The 18176-nt window shown below is 39.3% G+C and overlaps 1 protein-coding gene across 7 annotated transcripts in view; it reads right to left on the reverse strand.

The window, feature by feature from the left end:
• QKI (QKI, KH domain containing RNA binding) overlaps positions 1-18176 on the reverse strand; it is a 146605-nt gene that overhangs the window by 79912 nt on the left and 48517 nt on the right. For all 7 annotated transcript variants that reach the window (XR_005079655.2, XM_037126029.2, XM_037126026.2 and 4 more), the window contains exon 3: positions 9990-10106. Coding sequence is in view for 6 of the 7 variants with exons in the window: in XM_037126029.2 (XP_036981924.1) it covers positions 9990-10106 (117 nt within the window). In the remaining variant the exon portion in view is untranslated. The remainder of the gene's footprint in view (positions 1-9989; positions 10107-18176) is intronic.

Below are 18176 nucleotides of genomic sequence, written 5' to 3' on the forward strand. Positions count from 1 at the left end.
ACCCTCAACAGCACAGAGCTCACTACTTCCTGACATCCCATAGCACGATGTGTAATATCTTGCAGCATTTATCACATGATGCATCATTTTATTGTCAATACATTAGTCTCCCAGGAGTAAAAGCTCCTTGAGGGCCCATTCAAAAAGTATTTGATGCCTGAGAAGGTATTACCTACGACAGGAGGTAATTAAAATTGAGTAACAACTACTTGCCATGTGGGAACTAACATACATATCACAAGGGTGTTAGAATCCATGGCTTTAATAAGGGTCCTTCCAAACCAGATTATACAATGCTGTAATTTTCATAATCAAGCTTCTAAAGCAACTGATCTGTTTTCATGACTATTAGTATTCAATCAGATTCCTGAAAGTATGCAATTTACAAGATTGGCATTAAGAATCTGTTCCTACTTTCCAATGCAATGAGTCAAAGATATCAATGCCAGGAAAAGGAGGGACCCGAGGCAGGGATAATAAAGTGGAGGAAAAAACCTGAGGATTCCACAAGAGAATCAAGTCTTAATGCCTGGCACAAGGAAAAAATTATATATGAACAACCTCACTTCTACACACATATAATCATACTCAGTATAAACCACTCTCAGTACAACTGCAGAATTTTTAAATTCTGTGTTTCACATGAGGAATCCTAGCTGAAAAAGAGCTATGTAACCTAACAGAAAATCATAGTAGTTTTCCTCTTCAAAACATTTTAAATACTCATTAGTTTCTTAGGCCCAATCAGGAATTTATTACAGTTATAAAGTACCTTAAGCCTAGTTACAATAATACCATTTCCACTATGTCCAGCGATTACTTATAAATGTGTGTGATGGGAAAACAACCAATACATTGCAAAGAAACGACTGACTAATTGGGAAACCAGAGATGACTGCGGTATTCACAACAGCAATGAACTATTTTAAAAAATGGACACACAGATAAAACCCAAGAAATAGTTTCTTTCAAAGTGCTTTTAGGATGACTTTGTTCTTTGCTTCTAGTGTTTTTCAGTTTCCTATTATATGTACATGTTAACTTTAAAAAAATAAATGTTATTTTAAAAACTTCAAAAAAATAGCCTAAGCTGGTGTGGCTCAGTGGACTGCGTGTCAGCCTGTGAACCCAGGGGTCACCGGTTTGATTCCCAGTCAGGGCACAGGCCTGGGCTGCGGGCCAGGTCCCTGGTGGGTGGTGAGCAGGCAACCACACATTGATGTTTCTCTCCCTCTCCTCCTTGCTTCCCCTCTCTAAAATAAATAAATAAAATCTTAAAAAATAAATTAATTAAAAGTGTTTTAAAAATGAAAAGTGCTTTCAACAGCTGTTCAGTCTCTTCCCTAAAATATAAAAGTTTAAATCTTTGGTGAACCTGTAAGAAATTGGTACTCTCGTACACTGCTCATGGTAATGCAAAATAAGAACTCCTAGAAAGAGAAATTTAGTACAAGCTAGCAAAATTATATATGGTAATACCGCTTTTAGAGTTCTATCCGAATAGGTACACTAGCAAATAGATATAAAGATGTATAAAAGCTACTGAATGCAACACTCTGCCTATGTTTAACAACAAAAGCCTAACTCAATCCAAATTCATTGATAGGGGAATGCTGAAGTAATTCATGGTGTGGCCACACAATGGCATATGGTGCAGTTATTAAAAGGATTAAGGCTATCTCTACAGACTCCCAATTAAGTGACCTCAATGATATACCATTACATCCAAAACACATATTTAACAAGGTATAGAAAAGTGTAGCATATATAACAATCTATGAATGGAGTGAGAAATTATACACATACAGAACACCCAATTGTCATATTTCTGTAACTTTTATGCCAAAAATAGAAATGGAAGGTTAAATCAAAAACTACTTTAAAAATTTACACAAATGGTAAAGGGAGAATAGCTAAAGGAAGCAGGGACAAAAGCCAGACTTCTCTGAAAATTTCCTACATTGTACATTTGACTTTGGAACCATGTAATAAATATTTTACAAATGACAGAAAAATAATTTAAGCAATTCTTAAAACGAGAAAACCAACAGCAATGAATGAGCTTAAGAGTGGATCTGTGATGGCATAACTTACACACTGAGTAACTACTGTTCAAACCTAGTAATTTGTATCTCAAGTGAAACATACCCCCAAAACAAAAAGAAATGTGGAAAAATTGTTTTCACTGATAAATACTGTTGGTTGTGGTGTCTGTATTGTAATTCTGAGATGCTTTTGCGTATTGCAGAATTAACTGGTTATACTGTGACATTAGGAACCAGAGTTTTCAGTGCAAGAGAAAATACGGATACAAGTTCAATTAAATAAAACACTGCAGTCTTGAGAATGAGCTTGCAGAGCTCTGGGGGGGGGGGTGTATCTCCTAGCTCTGTGATGAAAAGGCCTACACAATAATGAGCATCGCTAGACCCCAGAATGAAATCTCTAAATACTAACACTATTTTTTTTTTCACTAACAGTAACTAGGGCTCCTTAAAGAAATGGCTGACTCCAAGTCTGGGGAAGAAATCTTAAAAGATGAGCTGAGACTATCCCATCACACCGGAAAGCAAAGCTACCAGCTACAATTTCTGAGACTGTATCAAAAGGACTAGAGGTGAACTTGAAAGAGGTACCCACAGGCCAAACAACATAATTAGTTAAAAACACTAACCCCAAAGAACTAAAACACATCAAAACTGTTTAAATGCATTCACCATGATACTCAAAAGAAATCAAAACCCACACTACTTCTTCACCTTTGGAGGCTCATTAGGAACCAACTCACTACTTTAAAACTAGTGAATATAAAATTGAGCATTTGTTCGGCCTTTGCTATACAAGTAAATCTGGCCAATACTAATGAAGGAAATAGGATACAGCTATTGTGCAACTCCTACTGAAATAAAGAACCCAAAAAACCATCAACAATGATTGCTAAAATCGGAGAGAGGAAACCAGATTTGATGTGCTACCACAAAAACACTACTTGTGAAATACTCTTTCAAAAGGAAGAAAGAAAACGAGGAAGGAAGGGCAAGAGCTCAAGTGTGATTAAAACTTTCTTGCTACCAATTCACAAGGAATACAGGGAGCAGAGTACTAGACACCACCCATAGTTAGCAACATCGCAGGTATTCTTCGGACGAACAGCTCAGCTCCTTCACAAATGAACTGCAAGTAAGAACGGAATTGAGGGAAGAACAACACAGAGAGCTCCACCCACCAACTGCGATGTGGATGGCCCTCAACTGGATGCCATTCAAACCAACATTTTTAAGAGGACATTTATGGGACAAGAGGGAAACTGAATGATGACAAGGTATCTGATGACATAAAGAAAAGTCTGTGATTAAAAGAGAACACACCCTTGGCCAGTACGGCTCAGTTGGTTGGTGTATCATCCCATAAACCTACAAGTCGCAGGCACGATTCCCAGTCAGGACACATGTGCAGGCTGCAGGTTTGGTCCCCAAGCAGGGCACATACAAGAGACAACAGACAGGTGTTTTTCTCATATTGATGCTTCTCTCCCTCCCTTCCCTTCTCTCTGAGGTCAGTGAGCATGTCCTTGGGTGAGGATTAAAAAGCAAAGCCAAACAAACAAAAAACACAATAGCAAAGAGGCTTACTATTTCAGAAACACCTAATAAAATATTTACAGCTGAAATTAAGTCTGGAACTGGCTCCCCAAACCATGTGGGAGACAGACAGGGGAGTGAAGGAGGGCATGGAAGGAGACAGGCAAGGCTGACACTGGGTGACTAATAAAGACTGTTTAAAGTTTACCATGAAAAAAGTTGTTTAAAATAAATTGCACCTATGCTAAAGGTTGGGGAAAAGCTAAGTATTCAACAAGATCAATAACACCGGCTGTCTGGTGACATGTTTGTACATGATATTATGTCACAGTGATCAAAGGCACTTCCGGGCGTCCACCAAACACTTGTATTAATTTTATGTCTTTCAAAGTGTGGAGACAACAGTTAACATCTTTCATTAAAATAAAAGTACAAGCCATCCCCAAATGAAGCAAATGCACTATTGCACATGGCTCTCTACACTGCCTTGAAAAAGCCTTTACATGTGCTTTGCCATCATCCAGCCCAGAGTCTTAGACATTATAAAGCTCAATTATTTGGTCAATTGACACAAGACAGAATATAGAGCTGCAGGAGAAAACACTAATTATAAAGTATCATGTATAATACGATCCACATTCTATGTAACACATGTGAACAGGCATATAACCACAGGGAGAAAAATCTACAAGCAGACATAGCAAGCTGTCAGCATGAGAGCATCGAGAGAGAGAGAGAGAAGCAGGGATGTTTAATACCTTTTTTAGACCATCTGTACTTTCAAACTTTTCTAAATATATCACATATTAAAATATGTATTAACTATAAGAAACCAGCTACGAGATATTTAAGAAAATACATAATGTATACGCACAGTAGCATGTAAAAATGTTACGAAATTCTACCTATGTTTACAATTATACAATATGCCTTCTCTAATAACATTTCACAAGTCATACTCCACAAAACTAGTTTCTCAAGAAGTTATAGAAACATCTCTTAAAAAGGAAAGCCTATGGTCAAATATGTCTGGAAAACAAAGATAAAGCTAAAAACTGATTTAAAACCTTATTAAAGATGTATCTAATTTTAAATTCTCACTCAGTTCTCATGAGAATAACTGAGTGCCTGCGATGCATGTCTGTGTTTCACGCAGTCATTACTGAGAAACAAGGAACTGGGTAGACTACTTCATCTCTTTCAGCCCCCAAGATCAAAGAGCAGAACCACCTCCTGCGGCTGCTGCACGGCCCGAGTGGGACATCACACACACCGAGTAAGCGGCTGATACCATGGAGCCATTGTTACCAGGGCCCTAGAACGGCCATCTGATCCTCTCAGTGCACATTCCTTCGTTTCAAGCAGAGAGCTCTAACTAGAATCGCTGAGTCTCAATGGAAATTTCCCGAAGGCACAACATTCAACTGAACTGGCTTTACTCAACTGTCCACATTTCCTCCCTCAGTATTTGGAGCCAGAGTGGGGCAGACTCACCAGCACGGCTACTTAGCCCCAGCCTGCTGAGGACAGGGGAGGGCTCAGGAAAGAGCTAAGGGATGTGGGTAAGACAAAGCTCCAAAGAGTGTTTCCCACAGAAGCCGTTCATACAGCTCCCCAAAGGTGGGCTTCATCTGCCACTGTGATAATAATTCTAATTCCCCAATAATTTATCAAGCATCTAATGTGTGCAAAACACTCTTCTGTTTAAATACTGACATGTTTCCATCTGATACACTGGAAAGTAGCTGGCTGCCCCTTTGCTATTTTGAAGGCGAACCATGCCTCCCAGCATGAAACGTTTTCTCCCACCGCCCTTCACGCAGCCCCTGCAGCCCTATTACCTCAATTAGGAAACAACAAATAATCACTTTCTTTTCCCAAAATTACTTCTCTAGCATTTTTTTTCTTTTAAGATCTCATTTACCTATTTCCAGAGAGAAGGGGAGGGAGAAAGGGAGAGAAACACCAATGTGTGGTTGCCACTCACACGCCCCACAACCCAGCCTGTGGCCTGACTGGGAATCAAACCAGCGACCTCTGGTTCTCAAGCTGACAATCCACTGAGCCACACAGGCCAGGGCTTCTCTCACATTTCTAATCTGTTCAAGTATATAGTTTCCCATCAGAAAACAAGGGATAGACTCTTGCCTAAAGGAAGGATTTATGAAAACCAAAAAACTAATAAATACAAAAATTTCAAAACATATTATTCAGAGAATGAACAAAAAGCTTAAAGAAATCATATTTTCCTAAAGTTTAGAATACTCAATATTCAAGTTGATGTCACTCTTATAAATGGTTTGTAATTAGAAGACTGTATGCCATAGAACAGAATACAGGCTTCATGTTCAAATTTTAACTATTTTTTAGCACCTGACCTTTGGTGAATATGCAGCCTCCCTGAACCTCCTGTAGACGGTTTCCTCGTCTACAACGTGGAAATAATGAAACTCACAATAATTAAATGTATGTAGATACATTTCACATACTTAGAATACTCAGAATACTGCATAATACGAAGTTCACTATAAACCAAAGGGACTACCCATACAAAACTTGGTCCCGCGTGCAGATGCCCTGCCACCACCAGAGACAGAGGTGCGGGCAGGCGGCCCACTGAAGACCGGCACTGCCACAAGCTGGCGTGGGGAGAGACACCTCCCAGTCTCTCACAAAGTCTCACTGCAGTTCCTACTCCCAGGTTCCATTTCATCCAAAACCAATGCTCCTACGCCCACCAATACAGCTAAAGCAGTATCAGTCCGAGAGAATGAAAACAGAAGTGGCACATTCACTCCACTGCTTCAAACCAGAAGCTTAGAATACAGCAGCGCCTTATCGCGTACCCCAAGTATTAAAAGCACACAGGTTTTATAATTTTCTCTATTTACAAAATCCTTTAGAGGGGTCTGGAGATCGGGGGGGGGGCATTTATGCCTTTTATGAAACATCTATTCCTTTCCCAGATGTTTTTCCAGGTCCTACTACACTCCAGGTATTCCTCAACCACCAGGGAAATGCTACATAAAACAGACATGGCCTGCTTGCCCTCACTGATTTTGCCAGTCTAGGGACGAATACAGATCAGCGAACACCATTTCCATCCTAACATTTTAGGGCAACCAGTACATTAAGCTTTATTTTCTGGCTTTCTACTCTGACATAAATGGACACCTCTGCAGAGAAGCTCAAAGTCAAATGGATTTTCCTTTGAAACACCAGAAATACACCTCAACCAGGCTTACTATGTACATCAAATACCTCTTTTTGTCTCCATATGTTTGTCATGGTCTTTCTCAAAATAACAGCCACCAAGAAATGATAGTACTTTCCATTTTTACTTTACTTTTATTACATTTTTAAGAGCTCATTAAATAAGCTATAGCATAACCCCAAGGTAATTTGGTTAATTTATTATGTGTAATAGATTTAAATTAATATTACAGAAGATATTCCTGGTATTATAAATCTAAAAACTTTTCACAGAACCCACATACCATAACATAAAACACATGGTAGCTATTCCAATTAATATACCCAAGTTGGGTTTATCTACAGCTTTAAATAAAACTAAAAATGTAATCTATAGCCAATCTTTCAGTGTCATTGTAATAACTTGCATGTATATTCTGTAAGCTTTTTAAAATTTTAATAGACAACAGTAGAAATCAAAAACAAATAAAATGTGTGAACTACTTATACATGTGGTTAAGACAAGACAGAATATGAACACACCAACAACCTGAGAAGGAGAACAGAAAAGTCATGAGAATACAGGATATTCAAAGGTTACAAAACAACCAGTGGCTCACTGGACTGAGTGCAGGCCTGTGAACCAAAGGGTAGCCAATTCGATTCCCAGTCAGGGCACGTGCCTGGGTTGTGGGCCAAGTCCCCAGAGTAAGGGGCCACCGGAAAGGCAACCAAACACTGATGTTTCTCTCCCTCTCTTTCTCCCTCCCCCTGTCTCTAAACACTAAATGAATAAAATCTTTTTAAAAAATCTGTAGAATTTCTATTATACACCTGAGAGTTTAAACATAAAATGTACCATCAAACAATGTTAAGATAAAATTAAGAACAAACATTAATATTAATTATTTACTACATGACAAAACATCATTCTAAGCACTCTAGGATTAATTTAATGCTCACAAACATAAGAAGTGACATTACGAGAACCATTTCATATGCAATGTCTGTCCAGAAAGTATCCAGCCATGTACTACAAAAGAGATATTTATTGAAGAAGATACAAAGTAGAAGAAACACTGTAAATAGGACAATGACTACTCAATCCCCTTCAAAGTAGGCACCTTGGGACCTCACATGGTTCTCCCAACCACCATCAGCTGCCCCCATCATATTTTCCTGAATCTCATCAAAGGTCTGAAACCTCTTTCCTTTCAAAGGTGATTCAGTTTTGGGGAAAAGCTAGAAGTTGTTAAGGTACCAAATCTGGGCTGTAGTGGAGCTGAGTCCCCTGGGTAACTTGATGTTTCTCAAAAAAAAAAAAACTCTGCATGAGATGTGATGCATGAGCAGGTACATTGTCGTGATGAAGCTGCCAGTCACCAGTTGCCTATAGCTGTGGTTTTCTGAATCGCTCTGAATAGTTTCTGCAGAGGAATGTTTAAGCTTAACGCAAAGTGTGATGCAGATTTGTTGCCCTACTCACTGTCATTGTGAATGTGACAGCCACACAGTACACATGCTCACTCAACAGCATCTATTGGCCCCACCGACTAGTACAGTGAAGTCATAATTATTCCTGCATGTATATGCCAGTCTACTCTCCTTGGCTGCCAGGTTACATCGATGTCACACAAACTGTTCTCATTATATTAAGAATGGCTGGTTTTTTTCCAGACAGACTTTGTATGTAGCACAGAGAGATTAAATAAAAGGTCCCAAAGCTGCTAAGTGATAGAACCAAGATTCAAACTGAAGCAATCTGCTGCAGAGCTCACTCTCCTAACCATTCTGTTCTGCTAATCGAAAACAGGATTTACCCTGTCTTACTCAACCCTGTCAGCTGTCAGCCATGATGTCTGTCATGCAAGAGTGAAGTTGGTGGAACCTGTTACTGCAGAATGAACGGAAGGTGAGGAGAGGACAAAGTATGTGCTGTTGGCTGAGGCTAAGATTAACTTTTTAAACTAATGTTAGATACACTCATCTTTAGGTGAAGGTTTATTTATCCCTCAGTTGTCCAGATTTCACCTCCCTGTCCCCAGGTTCTGGAAGCAGCACTACTCAATGACAACGCAGCCGTAAGTAGAAATGTGGTAACCCACTGAATGGCAGTACACACAAGATTCTCACCCAGCTGGTTCAGAATCTAGAGTCTTAACAGTTAAGATCCAAACAAAAGATGGTTTAAATACAGTATCTAAATATAGTAAAGGGGAATTCACATCTTGTCTCATCTGTAAAATGACAAGACCAAGTTATAGTAAGATTTAAAAAATAACATCAATGAGGGCTTTTTAGCTATTAACTCACTATTTGTCTGTAGGGAGAAAAAAAAGAGGGCGACTCAGTCAGCTTATAGGAGAGCTTAGACAGCAGGAGGTGGTCAGCTCGGAACGGCAGCCTGTCCGCACGCAGTCGGAAGAGCCTGCAGGCCTGTGTCCCCAAGCAGTTTGGTGCAAACACAGGCTGACCCCAGGGCTACCACCTGAGAACCCTTTCCAGGCAAAGCATGCAACAAAAAACAAACAAAAAAAAACCCCAAACAAACAAACAAACAAAAAACACACCTCTTGACAGTAAGTTTAATCTTTGGGAACATAATCCAGGATTTAAAAAAAAAAAAAAGTCAAATGTTTTTTACACAAAGTCAAAGGTATTCTGCCTCATAGTATCGCTAGATACAAGGAAACTAGACTAGGCAAATAAAACCTCCCTAAAAAAAAATTATAAGTACAAAGTTAGGTCTTTATTAATTAAAATAGCAAAACAAGAACTAGCAGGAGAAAAGAACAATGAACAGAAACAATATGTTTAAAGTAAAATGTCTATAAAACTATGATCAACACGAAATGTTGGTGAAACCAAAAATGAGGTTGGCTGACTGTTCTCATCTACAGCTCAAAAGAAACACTTGGATCTCCCAAACTTTTAATTACGTATTTTTATATACACGACAGTCTTGCTAACTCCCAAAGTGGAAGCTTCTCGGTTGTAAACACTGAGGTTAACGTGATGGACCGAGTGGCACTTCAGTCGGCTAAATGAAGAATACTAATTAGTGGAGCAAAATCATGTGGACACCTTTAAAGCGTCAAGTTTCTGACATGAAATAATGCACGGTGCTTTACACAAAAGATCTGAATACTTCATTAGAATACAAAAGTTTAATTAAATTACTCACATAAAGAATTGCCTCTGTTTGCAAGAACTTACCTTCTTTTTATCCCTCATCGAGCCTTTGCCTCGGACCATTATTTTACATCCCGTCTCTGCTTCAAGCTGTTTCGCTGTAAGTCCTCTAGGTCCAAGGATCCTCCCAACAAAATTAAACTGGAAAAAAAGTCACCATACATTATTTTCTATTAAAATTATTTTAAACTATATCTTTACTTTCTCAAATTACTTTTTAACATTAAGCTGAAATAACATTAAAGAGTCCTTCTGAATTTCCTTCCAAGCTGAGGGAAGTAAGTACAACAGCTCATTTTCTAGCACAAAAATTTTCCTCTGTATTAATACAAATTGTAAACTAGGAACAATACGATCCACCTGAAAGGTGCTACACTGTACTGTCCATCAACATGTCATATAAACCAAAGCATATGCAAAATTTTATATGCTACTCAAGAGTGCAAATGTCCTCCACAAAACTCTGTGATGAGGGTCCTCAGGGAACTGTTCATCGTGTTAAACAGTGATTGCTTTTCTTTTTTTTTTAACTGAAATCCTCGGGGGAAAATGCTATTATTTACCTAGTAAGTAAAGTTATACTTTCTTGAACGCACATTTTTAGGTCACCTATCAGAACTCTACTCCAGTGGCCAAATTTGGATTCTACCCTGTACTAAATGTTTAGGTCTGAAATTAAAAGTATGCTTTTTCATCCCATTCCTTGCAAAATTTTACATTGCTTCCTTAATTTTCTTTTCTTTTTTCCATCCTACCTTTAACTTACACTACTATTTTTGCAAGGAAGCTTACTTCTTTTCACGAATAAGACAGTGATAAAAATAACGATAAATAAAGAAGCAGCATCCCTCCACAGAGACTTCTAGAACTCATATACAGAAGTTTGTTTGGGAGGGGGGAGGAGGAAGAAAGGCTCAGGTAAAGAACGGAATAACTCAACACTGAAACATAAATGTTCCTCATTCACATGTCATCTGTATGAAAGACAAAAGCGAGTGCTTATCATCACTTCCACAAAAACCCAGAGGTAATGGTTCTTTGGTGCACAGCTTCCTATTTTTTCCTTGCATCTAATCCACTGCTGGTACGTCACTGCATGCAAGTCACATGCTGTCAGGGCTTGAGGAGCTAGGGCACTTCTTCAACCTTCTGCACCTCAATGGCTTACTCACACCTCGCTCAGCTGCCAGCCAGCATGGCCATATCTACAGAAAGTCTTTCCCAAATAAAAGATGGGAAGTACACGTGTACCAATGGGTCACTTTTCCCACCCCAAGATGCAACTCTGAGCCTATACGCACTGGATCTAGTTCTACAAGATCCTGATTCTGAAACGTGCCTGAACCGCCTCTACATATTCCAATAAAAGCCCTCATCCCTGTCCAGCTCTCAGCATCTAGTGCTTGGCACCCAACCTACAACCACGCTGTCACCCACTGTCACTGCTGCTCCTGTGAAGGTAACCATTTTCTTCTTTTTGCTACTTTTAAGGTTTTCTCCTTACCATCAGTTTTGAGCAGTTTACTACAGTAGGGTTAGGTATGGTTTTCACTTTATGGCTCTGAGTTTCACAAATCTGTGACTTTATTCCTTCGGTTTTGAAGTTCCCAACCACAATCCTTCCCGCGCCCCGCTGCTACTGGTCCCCCTCTCTTCTTCTAACCCTCCCATGACACATGAGATGCTCTGACCGTGCCCCTCTGACTTTTCACACCTCCTCCTCGCTTCTTCCTGCTGTCTCACAGCTGAGTCATTTCTTCTGATCTGTCCTCCAGTTCTCGATGCTCTCCTCCAAGGGCTTTACCTTCGCTTTAGCTTGTTTATTCCAGTGCAGGAAGGTTTCAGTTCAACACTCCTTTGGCAGTGTCCATTTCTGCCGTGTTTCTCCAACTTGTCTTTTGCCAGCAGTCCCTGTGGGTCCGTTTCCACTGTTCCATCCTCTCTTCACGTGTGTTAACGTCACCTTACCTTCTTCTGTCTTTGGTTAATTTTTAGTGTCAGCAAGACACTGCATGCTGAACAGCTGACAGAAGTAACACAAGGCCTAAAGTGACATGACTTTCCTCTAGAGGGGACATATATCATCTTTCTGCCAGGCACTTACTGCTACTAGCAACCCAAGATACCTAAAACAATTTCACTTACAGAGGCTGAAAAAATGCAATGCCGACCTGCAGCGCCTGGGAGGGCCTGGGCAGCCCTCGCCAGCACCCGCAACCACAGCTATGACTGGAGATGAGAAGGTGCCATGCAGATGGATCACAGACTCAGATTCTACCCCCAAAGTTCAGCCTCGCAGCTGTCCTCTCCAGATTCGGCAGACACACCCAGAGGAAAAGCTCTCAAAAGCCAGGCTTACATTCTGGATCATCCTCTGCCCTCCTCAGGATCTTGAGCTAACATTCTGCCCAGTATTACTGCATCTCTGATGCATTCAGGCAGATGTTTTTTCCTGTTCTGTTTTATTTTACTGAAATTGCTCAGATAGTCTGAATTACCCTATTAGTCCTTAAATAGAAAAGTCCATAGCATCTTTTTCAATCCTCATCTGTGGATATGTTTATTGATTTTAGAGAGAGAGAAAGTGGGGCAACATTGAGAGATTATCTCCTGTATACACCCGGACCACAATCTTTCAATGTACAGGACAGTGGTGCAACCCAATGAGCCACTAGCCAGGGCACCCATGGCCTTTTTAAATGGCTGCCTTTTAATATAAATAGATCAAGAACTGACATAACTTCATGCAGCATAAAGTAAATATATTAGAACAAATGCGGGAGGAAGAGAGAAAATACGTATTTCACAGGAAGTTGATCAACAGGCCTGGCCCTCTGTTCCCTTCGAGCAAGCTCTTCCTACTTTCCAGCAACTTACTACTGTACCTTCACCCTTTTCTAGAGTCACAGACTCTAGAGAACTCCTCTCCCCCTCCGCTCCTCAAAACAGCGGAAAAAGAGACAAGGATCTAGACATCTGTTCCTCACTCACTGTACTTACTTTGAATATTTTTCAGTTGAATAGAAAAATACCTTCCATTTTCAAATTCGACTCAGTAAAACATTTATGTAAGGTCTGCTATGTGATAAAGAGCTAAATAGATACTAGACAGTAAAACAAGAGGAGAAATCCCCTGTTCTAGTGAATTCTGTAAAGTTCCCCGGACTACCTGTAACACACTCGCCGCGCCAGCTACCCCTCGGTCGTTGTGTTCTGTACAGACCCTTTGCAGCAATGCACATGTTGCACACACGTTACGTATTGCAAACCCAGCGGAGAATGTCTGCAGCAATGCGTTATGAACACAGGTACTTCTGCGCTTCAAAAAACTCATTGTTTCTGACTTGCATCTTCTACCAAACTAGCCGGCCTACACTTCATAACATATATACACAATTGGAAGACATTCTTTGGCACATCTTATTTGCAGACATTCAACCCTTTCTGTGGAACCCCAGCATTAAAATTACATAGAAAAAGACTTCCCACAGCTCAATAATCCACACAGTGATTGTTTATTAATAAGAGATGTTTTAAAACCACTCAAAACCAATATCCTAATTCTGTAACACAACATTTTCGTAACCTTCAAAATGAACCAATCTCTATTACCCAACCAAAAACCCCAGCTCAAGGGTGTTACAGTGCCTACCACTGGGACTCCAATACAATTGAGCCTGTCAAGGTCATCCTTCTCAGACTGTCTTAAGTGGAGAATGAAAAAAATTAATCATAGCAGCTGCTTTGTCTACTGCAACCAATTTCCAAGTTAATATTGTATGCCTTGCATTAAAATTCATTCTGTGTTGATTTATCATGCTAGTTCTGCAGCTTCATTCAATTAAAACAATGTCGCAACACATTCAAAGAGAATCATTTCAAACTGCCTGAGCTAACTGCAACTTTAAAGACCAAAATAAAGAAAAAAGACAGTCATTAACCCCACTGTTGAAGTATAGACATTCTCCATGGCTCACCGATTATATTTATGCGAAGTAGCAGCTTCTTTTCTAAGAGGTTAACAACCATTATGTCTAATGCTATTTGTTGCTGCTCACTTCGTTTTAAACAGAAATGAGAGATTTCTACCAATGATAATAGATAAAGCAGTATGGCAAATCTTTCATTAACTTTTTAAGATACATACAACTAAAGATGAAACCTCCTGTGCACACTATTAAAACAGGTAACTAACTGTCAGTGAAGCACTTTTAAGAAATAGTAAAGAGTAATTTCCGCTTAAAATTTTGGAAAACATTCTTTTAAAAGCATGCACTTCTTTGGGTTACTCTTTACACAGATTGATAATGTTTTTAAATATTGTGTCTAGTATTTCTAAAGTGATAATTAAATGCCTTCCAAACCTTAAGTTATTATCACGTAAGTAACATAACAGCTATGACACACATGAGTATATTTATCAAATTAAGCCATTTATTTAGCAAATAACAAAAAAAAAAAGAAAGAAACACGCCACCTCAAGTGAGCCTATCTCACGCACGTGGGTAAGATGAAAGCAGAGTTGTGACTACGCAGCAGAACAGCAGGCCTCAAATCACATCACTTCATCCAGGTCGTTTCCCTGTAACCCTGAGGACTTGCCCTACAGACTTCACGCTTCTTTGTACCAGTTAACCTATGGCAAAAATTGGTTTCATTGTACCTCATTTTGCTTAAACTCACGGAACCTATGGATGACACTGAGTGAGAGCTTACTGTACAACTATTTTTCATTAAAAATACTAGAATGAATACATCAAACTGTCTTGTTTTGGAAGGAGACAAATGTCTTATCCCTTTTGTAGTTTCATATTATTGTAAATAAGCAACCAAATGTTTTCTTATGCTACATAATAATTCTACAGAAATCATTTTTAAAACTTTCACATATGTGGATTTTATACATATTTTCTGTTGGTGGCACAAATGTATGTAAGAAAAGGCCCTTACACCAGCAACATAAGGAGGGGAAATAATAATCAGGAATAGCCAAAATACAACATCTGTGGCATATGAATTTGGGTACCCTGAATTACGACAAACTGTCTGTTGAGCACAGACACATCATGCTCTGCCGTGTACAACGCACTCCTGTGCCTAGTGCACACCCATGTTTCTGTGCGCATTACATGCAGGCTTATTAGAGCCTTCATTAGCCCCAGGGTGTGTAATCATTACACCCATATATAATGTGCATCCTTATTTTTCCCTCAAAAATTTGGGCACAAAAGTGAGCTTTGTACATGGCAAAATAAGGTAACTGGGGAAAAGTCTAAAACCATTAAAAATAATCAGGTGAATAAGATAGATAATTATCCTCCTAGAAGCCACAAAACAAGTGCTTGGGAAAATAATTATTTAGCCAATTGAAATAAAAATATGAGGCAATGAAAGTCAACGACGGTTTTATGACACAAGTGTATGACAATGTATTTGTTAGTGCAAAGTACAAACTGTTACTATACACAAGGCCCTTTACAAAATTCCAAACAACATTTCAACACTTTATTTTTGTTATCACCCTTCTGTTCAGACACATAAGCACTCACTGTTCTCTAAAAATATCAGATACTTTTAAACCTTCCCTGCAACACCCTCTCTTGTTCTTCCACCAACCACGTCAAATCTTCCTCACCACACAATACCGAGTTCAAACATTTCTTCTGAGACTTCCTTGTGTATTCTTTGATTCCTAGATAGCTGATTTTTTCTCCTCCAAAGTGACCATCTTAGAATGCTTTGTATCCGCCCTCTTAGAGCCCTTATCACAGGGTGCATGCAAGGATCTGTGTGTCTCTTGCAGGTGATTCCTAAGTTAGGAACCAGCCCCTGGTCTCTTTTCCTTCCTCCACAGTGCCTTAAACAATAAACAGCACACAGAAAGAACTAATACTTATTCACATTGTTGAACGATACAATTTAGAAGTGTTCACAGAAATCATAGTGATTTTTTTATTCCCGCAGCAAAAAATACAGTTACTAATTAAGTTACATGCGACCTTAGAAGTCTCATACATTTCAGAAATTTCTCAAATGGTAAGCCTGACTGACTAATCTCAGAAAAATTCCAAATAACAGATAATGTCTTAAAAACAAAACTATTACTTCCACTTTTCATTTCAATTTAGAAATATCATGAGTGCAAAGACCATGCCATCCCGTATTTCTTAGGTGTTGAGTATGTGGAGGCATGTTTTATTAATGAGTGGTTCAGAATGAGCCAGCTTCCAATGCTTGGCCACTTTATATGCAGTAAATTACTTAATAAGGATAATACAGGAAGGCAGCTACCATTATCACTTATACTCAGTACATGAGAGATTACAAAAGTAGCCCAAATCCTAGGACACCTAGACTAATCAGCACAGTAGAATGCCTTTCTCCTAAAGACCTTAAACATATACTCTGATCAAACCAAAACTCACAACTCCCAATGTGAAACTCACATTTAGTTTTTTCATTCTTCTTGCTCACTCAAAATGTTCAGTAGAAAGTTTACCATTGTTAGTATAAGGAGAACAGTTTGTGCGACATCGATGTAACCTGGCAGCCAAGGAGAGTAGACTGGCATATACATGCAGGAATAATTATGACTTCACTATACTAGTCGGTGGGGCCAATAGATGCTGTTGAGTGAGCATGTGTACTGTGTGGCTGTCACATTCACAATGACAGTGAGTAGGGCAACAAATCTGCATCACACTTTGCGTTAAGCTTAAACATTCCTCTACAGAAACTATTCAGAGCGATTCAGAAAACCACAGCTATAGGCAACTGGTGACTGGCAGCTTCATCACGACAATGTACCTCCTCATGCATCACTTCTTGTGCAGACTTTTTTTTTGAGAAACACCAAGTTACTCAGGGGACTCAGCTCCACTACAGCCCAGATTTGGCGCCTTATGACTTTCCACTTTTCCCAAAACTAAAATCACCTTTGAAAGGGAAGAGATTTCAGACCTTTGATGAGATTCAGGAAAATACGATGGGGCAGCTGATGGTGGCTGGGAGAACCATGTGAGGTCCCAGGGTGCCTACTTTGAAGGGGGCTGAGGTGTATGCACTGTCCTACTGACAATGTTTCTTATACCTGCATCTTCAATAATTGTCTCTATTTTTCATAATTCATGTCTGGATACCTTCCGGACATACCTCATATTTTCTGACTGGGATTACTGTCTTAATCATCACCATATACATTCTTTTTAACTTAACTGAACTATTTATATGAATGAACACCTTTATGTGATTATGACTTCATCTTCATATTTCAATGATAAATACATATAACTTCAAAAAAGACAAAGAGAAATAAAATATAATTATTTGACTCAAGATTGAGTTGACAAGTGTCACCTCAGATCCTGAAGGTGAGTCAAGGAGATGAAATACACGTGAAGTTCTGACCATTCATTAAATACTTTCTAAGCTCTTCAAAATTGATTTCTTAAGTTTTGCTGCATAAATATTACCTGCCTCATACACTGTTCCAAAAGTATTAATTCAGGTCTGACAGTGGTGTGTTTTAGCCACAAATTTTAGTTGAATCTGACCTCCTGATGTCTGTCTTCAAACCAAAACAAGGCATAAACCACTGAGTCCCTACCCTCGCAAAATAAATGTAGGTCACCTACTATAAGCAGTTACTGAGACAGGTGGTCTCCGTGGAGTGATCTAACTGCTCCCTGTTCCACAGCCCACTGCAATGGCTGGATTTGGAGGGAGGAGGGTCAAGAGCAGGGAGCTTCTGTTACTGGCTGCCCTGCTCAGTTCCAGGGGAAACTGCTCTCTCAGGACGGGCCAAGGGCAGCGCAGCACCTCACCCTCTCCTCCAAGAGCTAACAATCACCACAAGGTTTCCAAACTATGGATGGGTGTACCAACAAGCAGGTTTCTCTGCAACTTCTGTATTACATTACTTTGGTTATTCCACTGAGAATCTTAGAGATACAAATGTTAGACACCTGACTAGGTATCTTACTAGATTTATAAGTCTTTTGCAACAAATTTTAACAGTGGACCTCAAACTTTTTGGGTAAGAGAAACCACAGACGAGGCCGACTACGTTTGCTTACATGCAATAATTCTTCCCTAAAAACTAACTCCATCTTCTAATTTGTTCTTCTGAACAGTATCTTTTTAAATACTAAAATATATTACTTAAAAAAGAAAGTATCAGCATTTTAAGACTCTGGGAAGACTTATTATTCT

This window comes from Artibeus jamaicensis, unplaced genomic scaffold (assembly GCF_021234435.1).
Source record: "Artibeus jamaicensis isolate MK-2021 breed Jamaican fruit bat unplaced genomic scaffold, CSHL_Jam_final contig_497, whole genome shotgun sequence".
Lineage (NCBI taxonomy): Eukaryota > Metazoa > Chordata > Mammalia > Chiroptera > Phyllostomidae > Artibeus > Artibeus jamaicensis.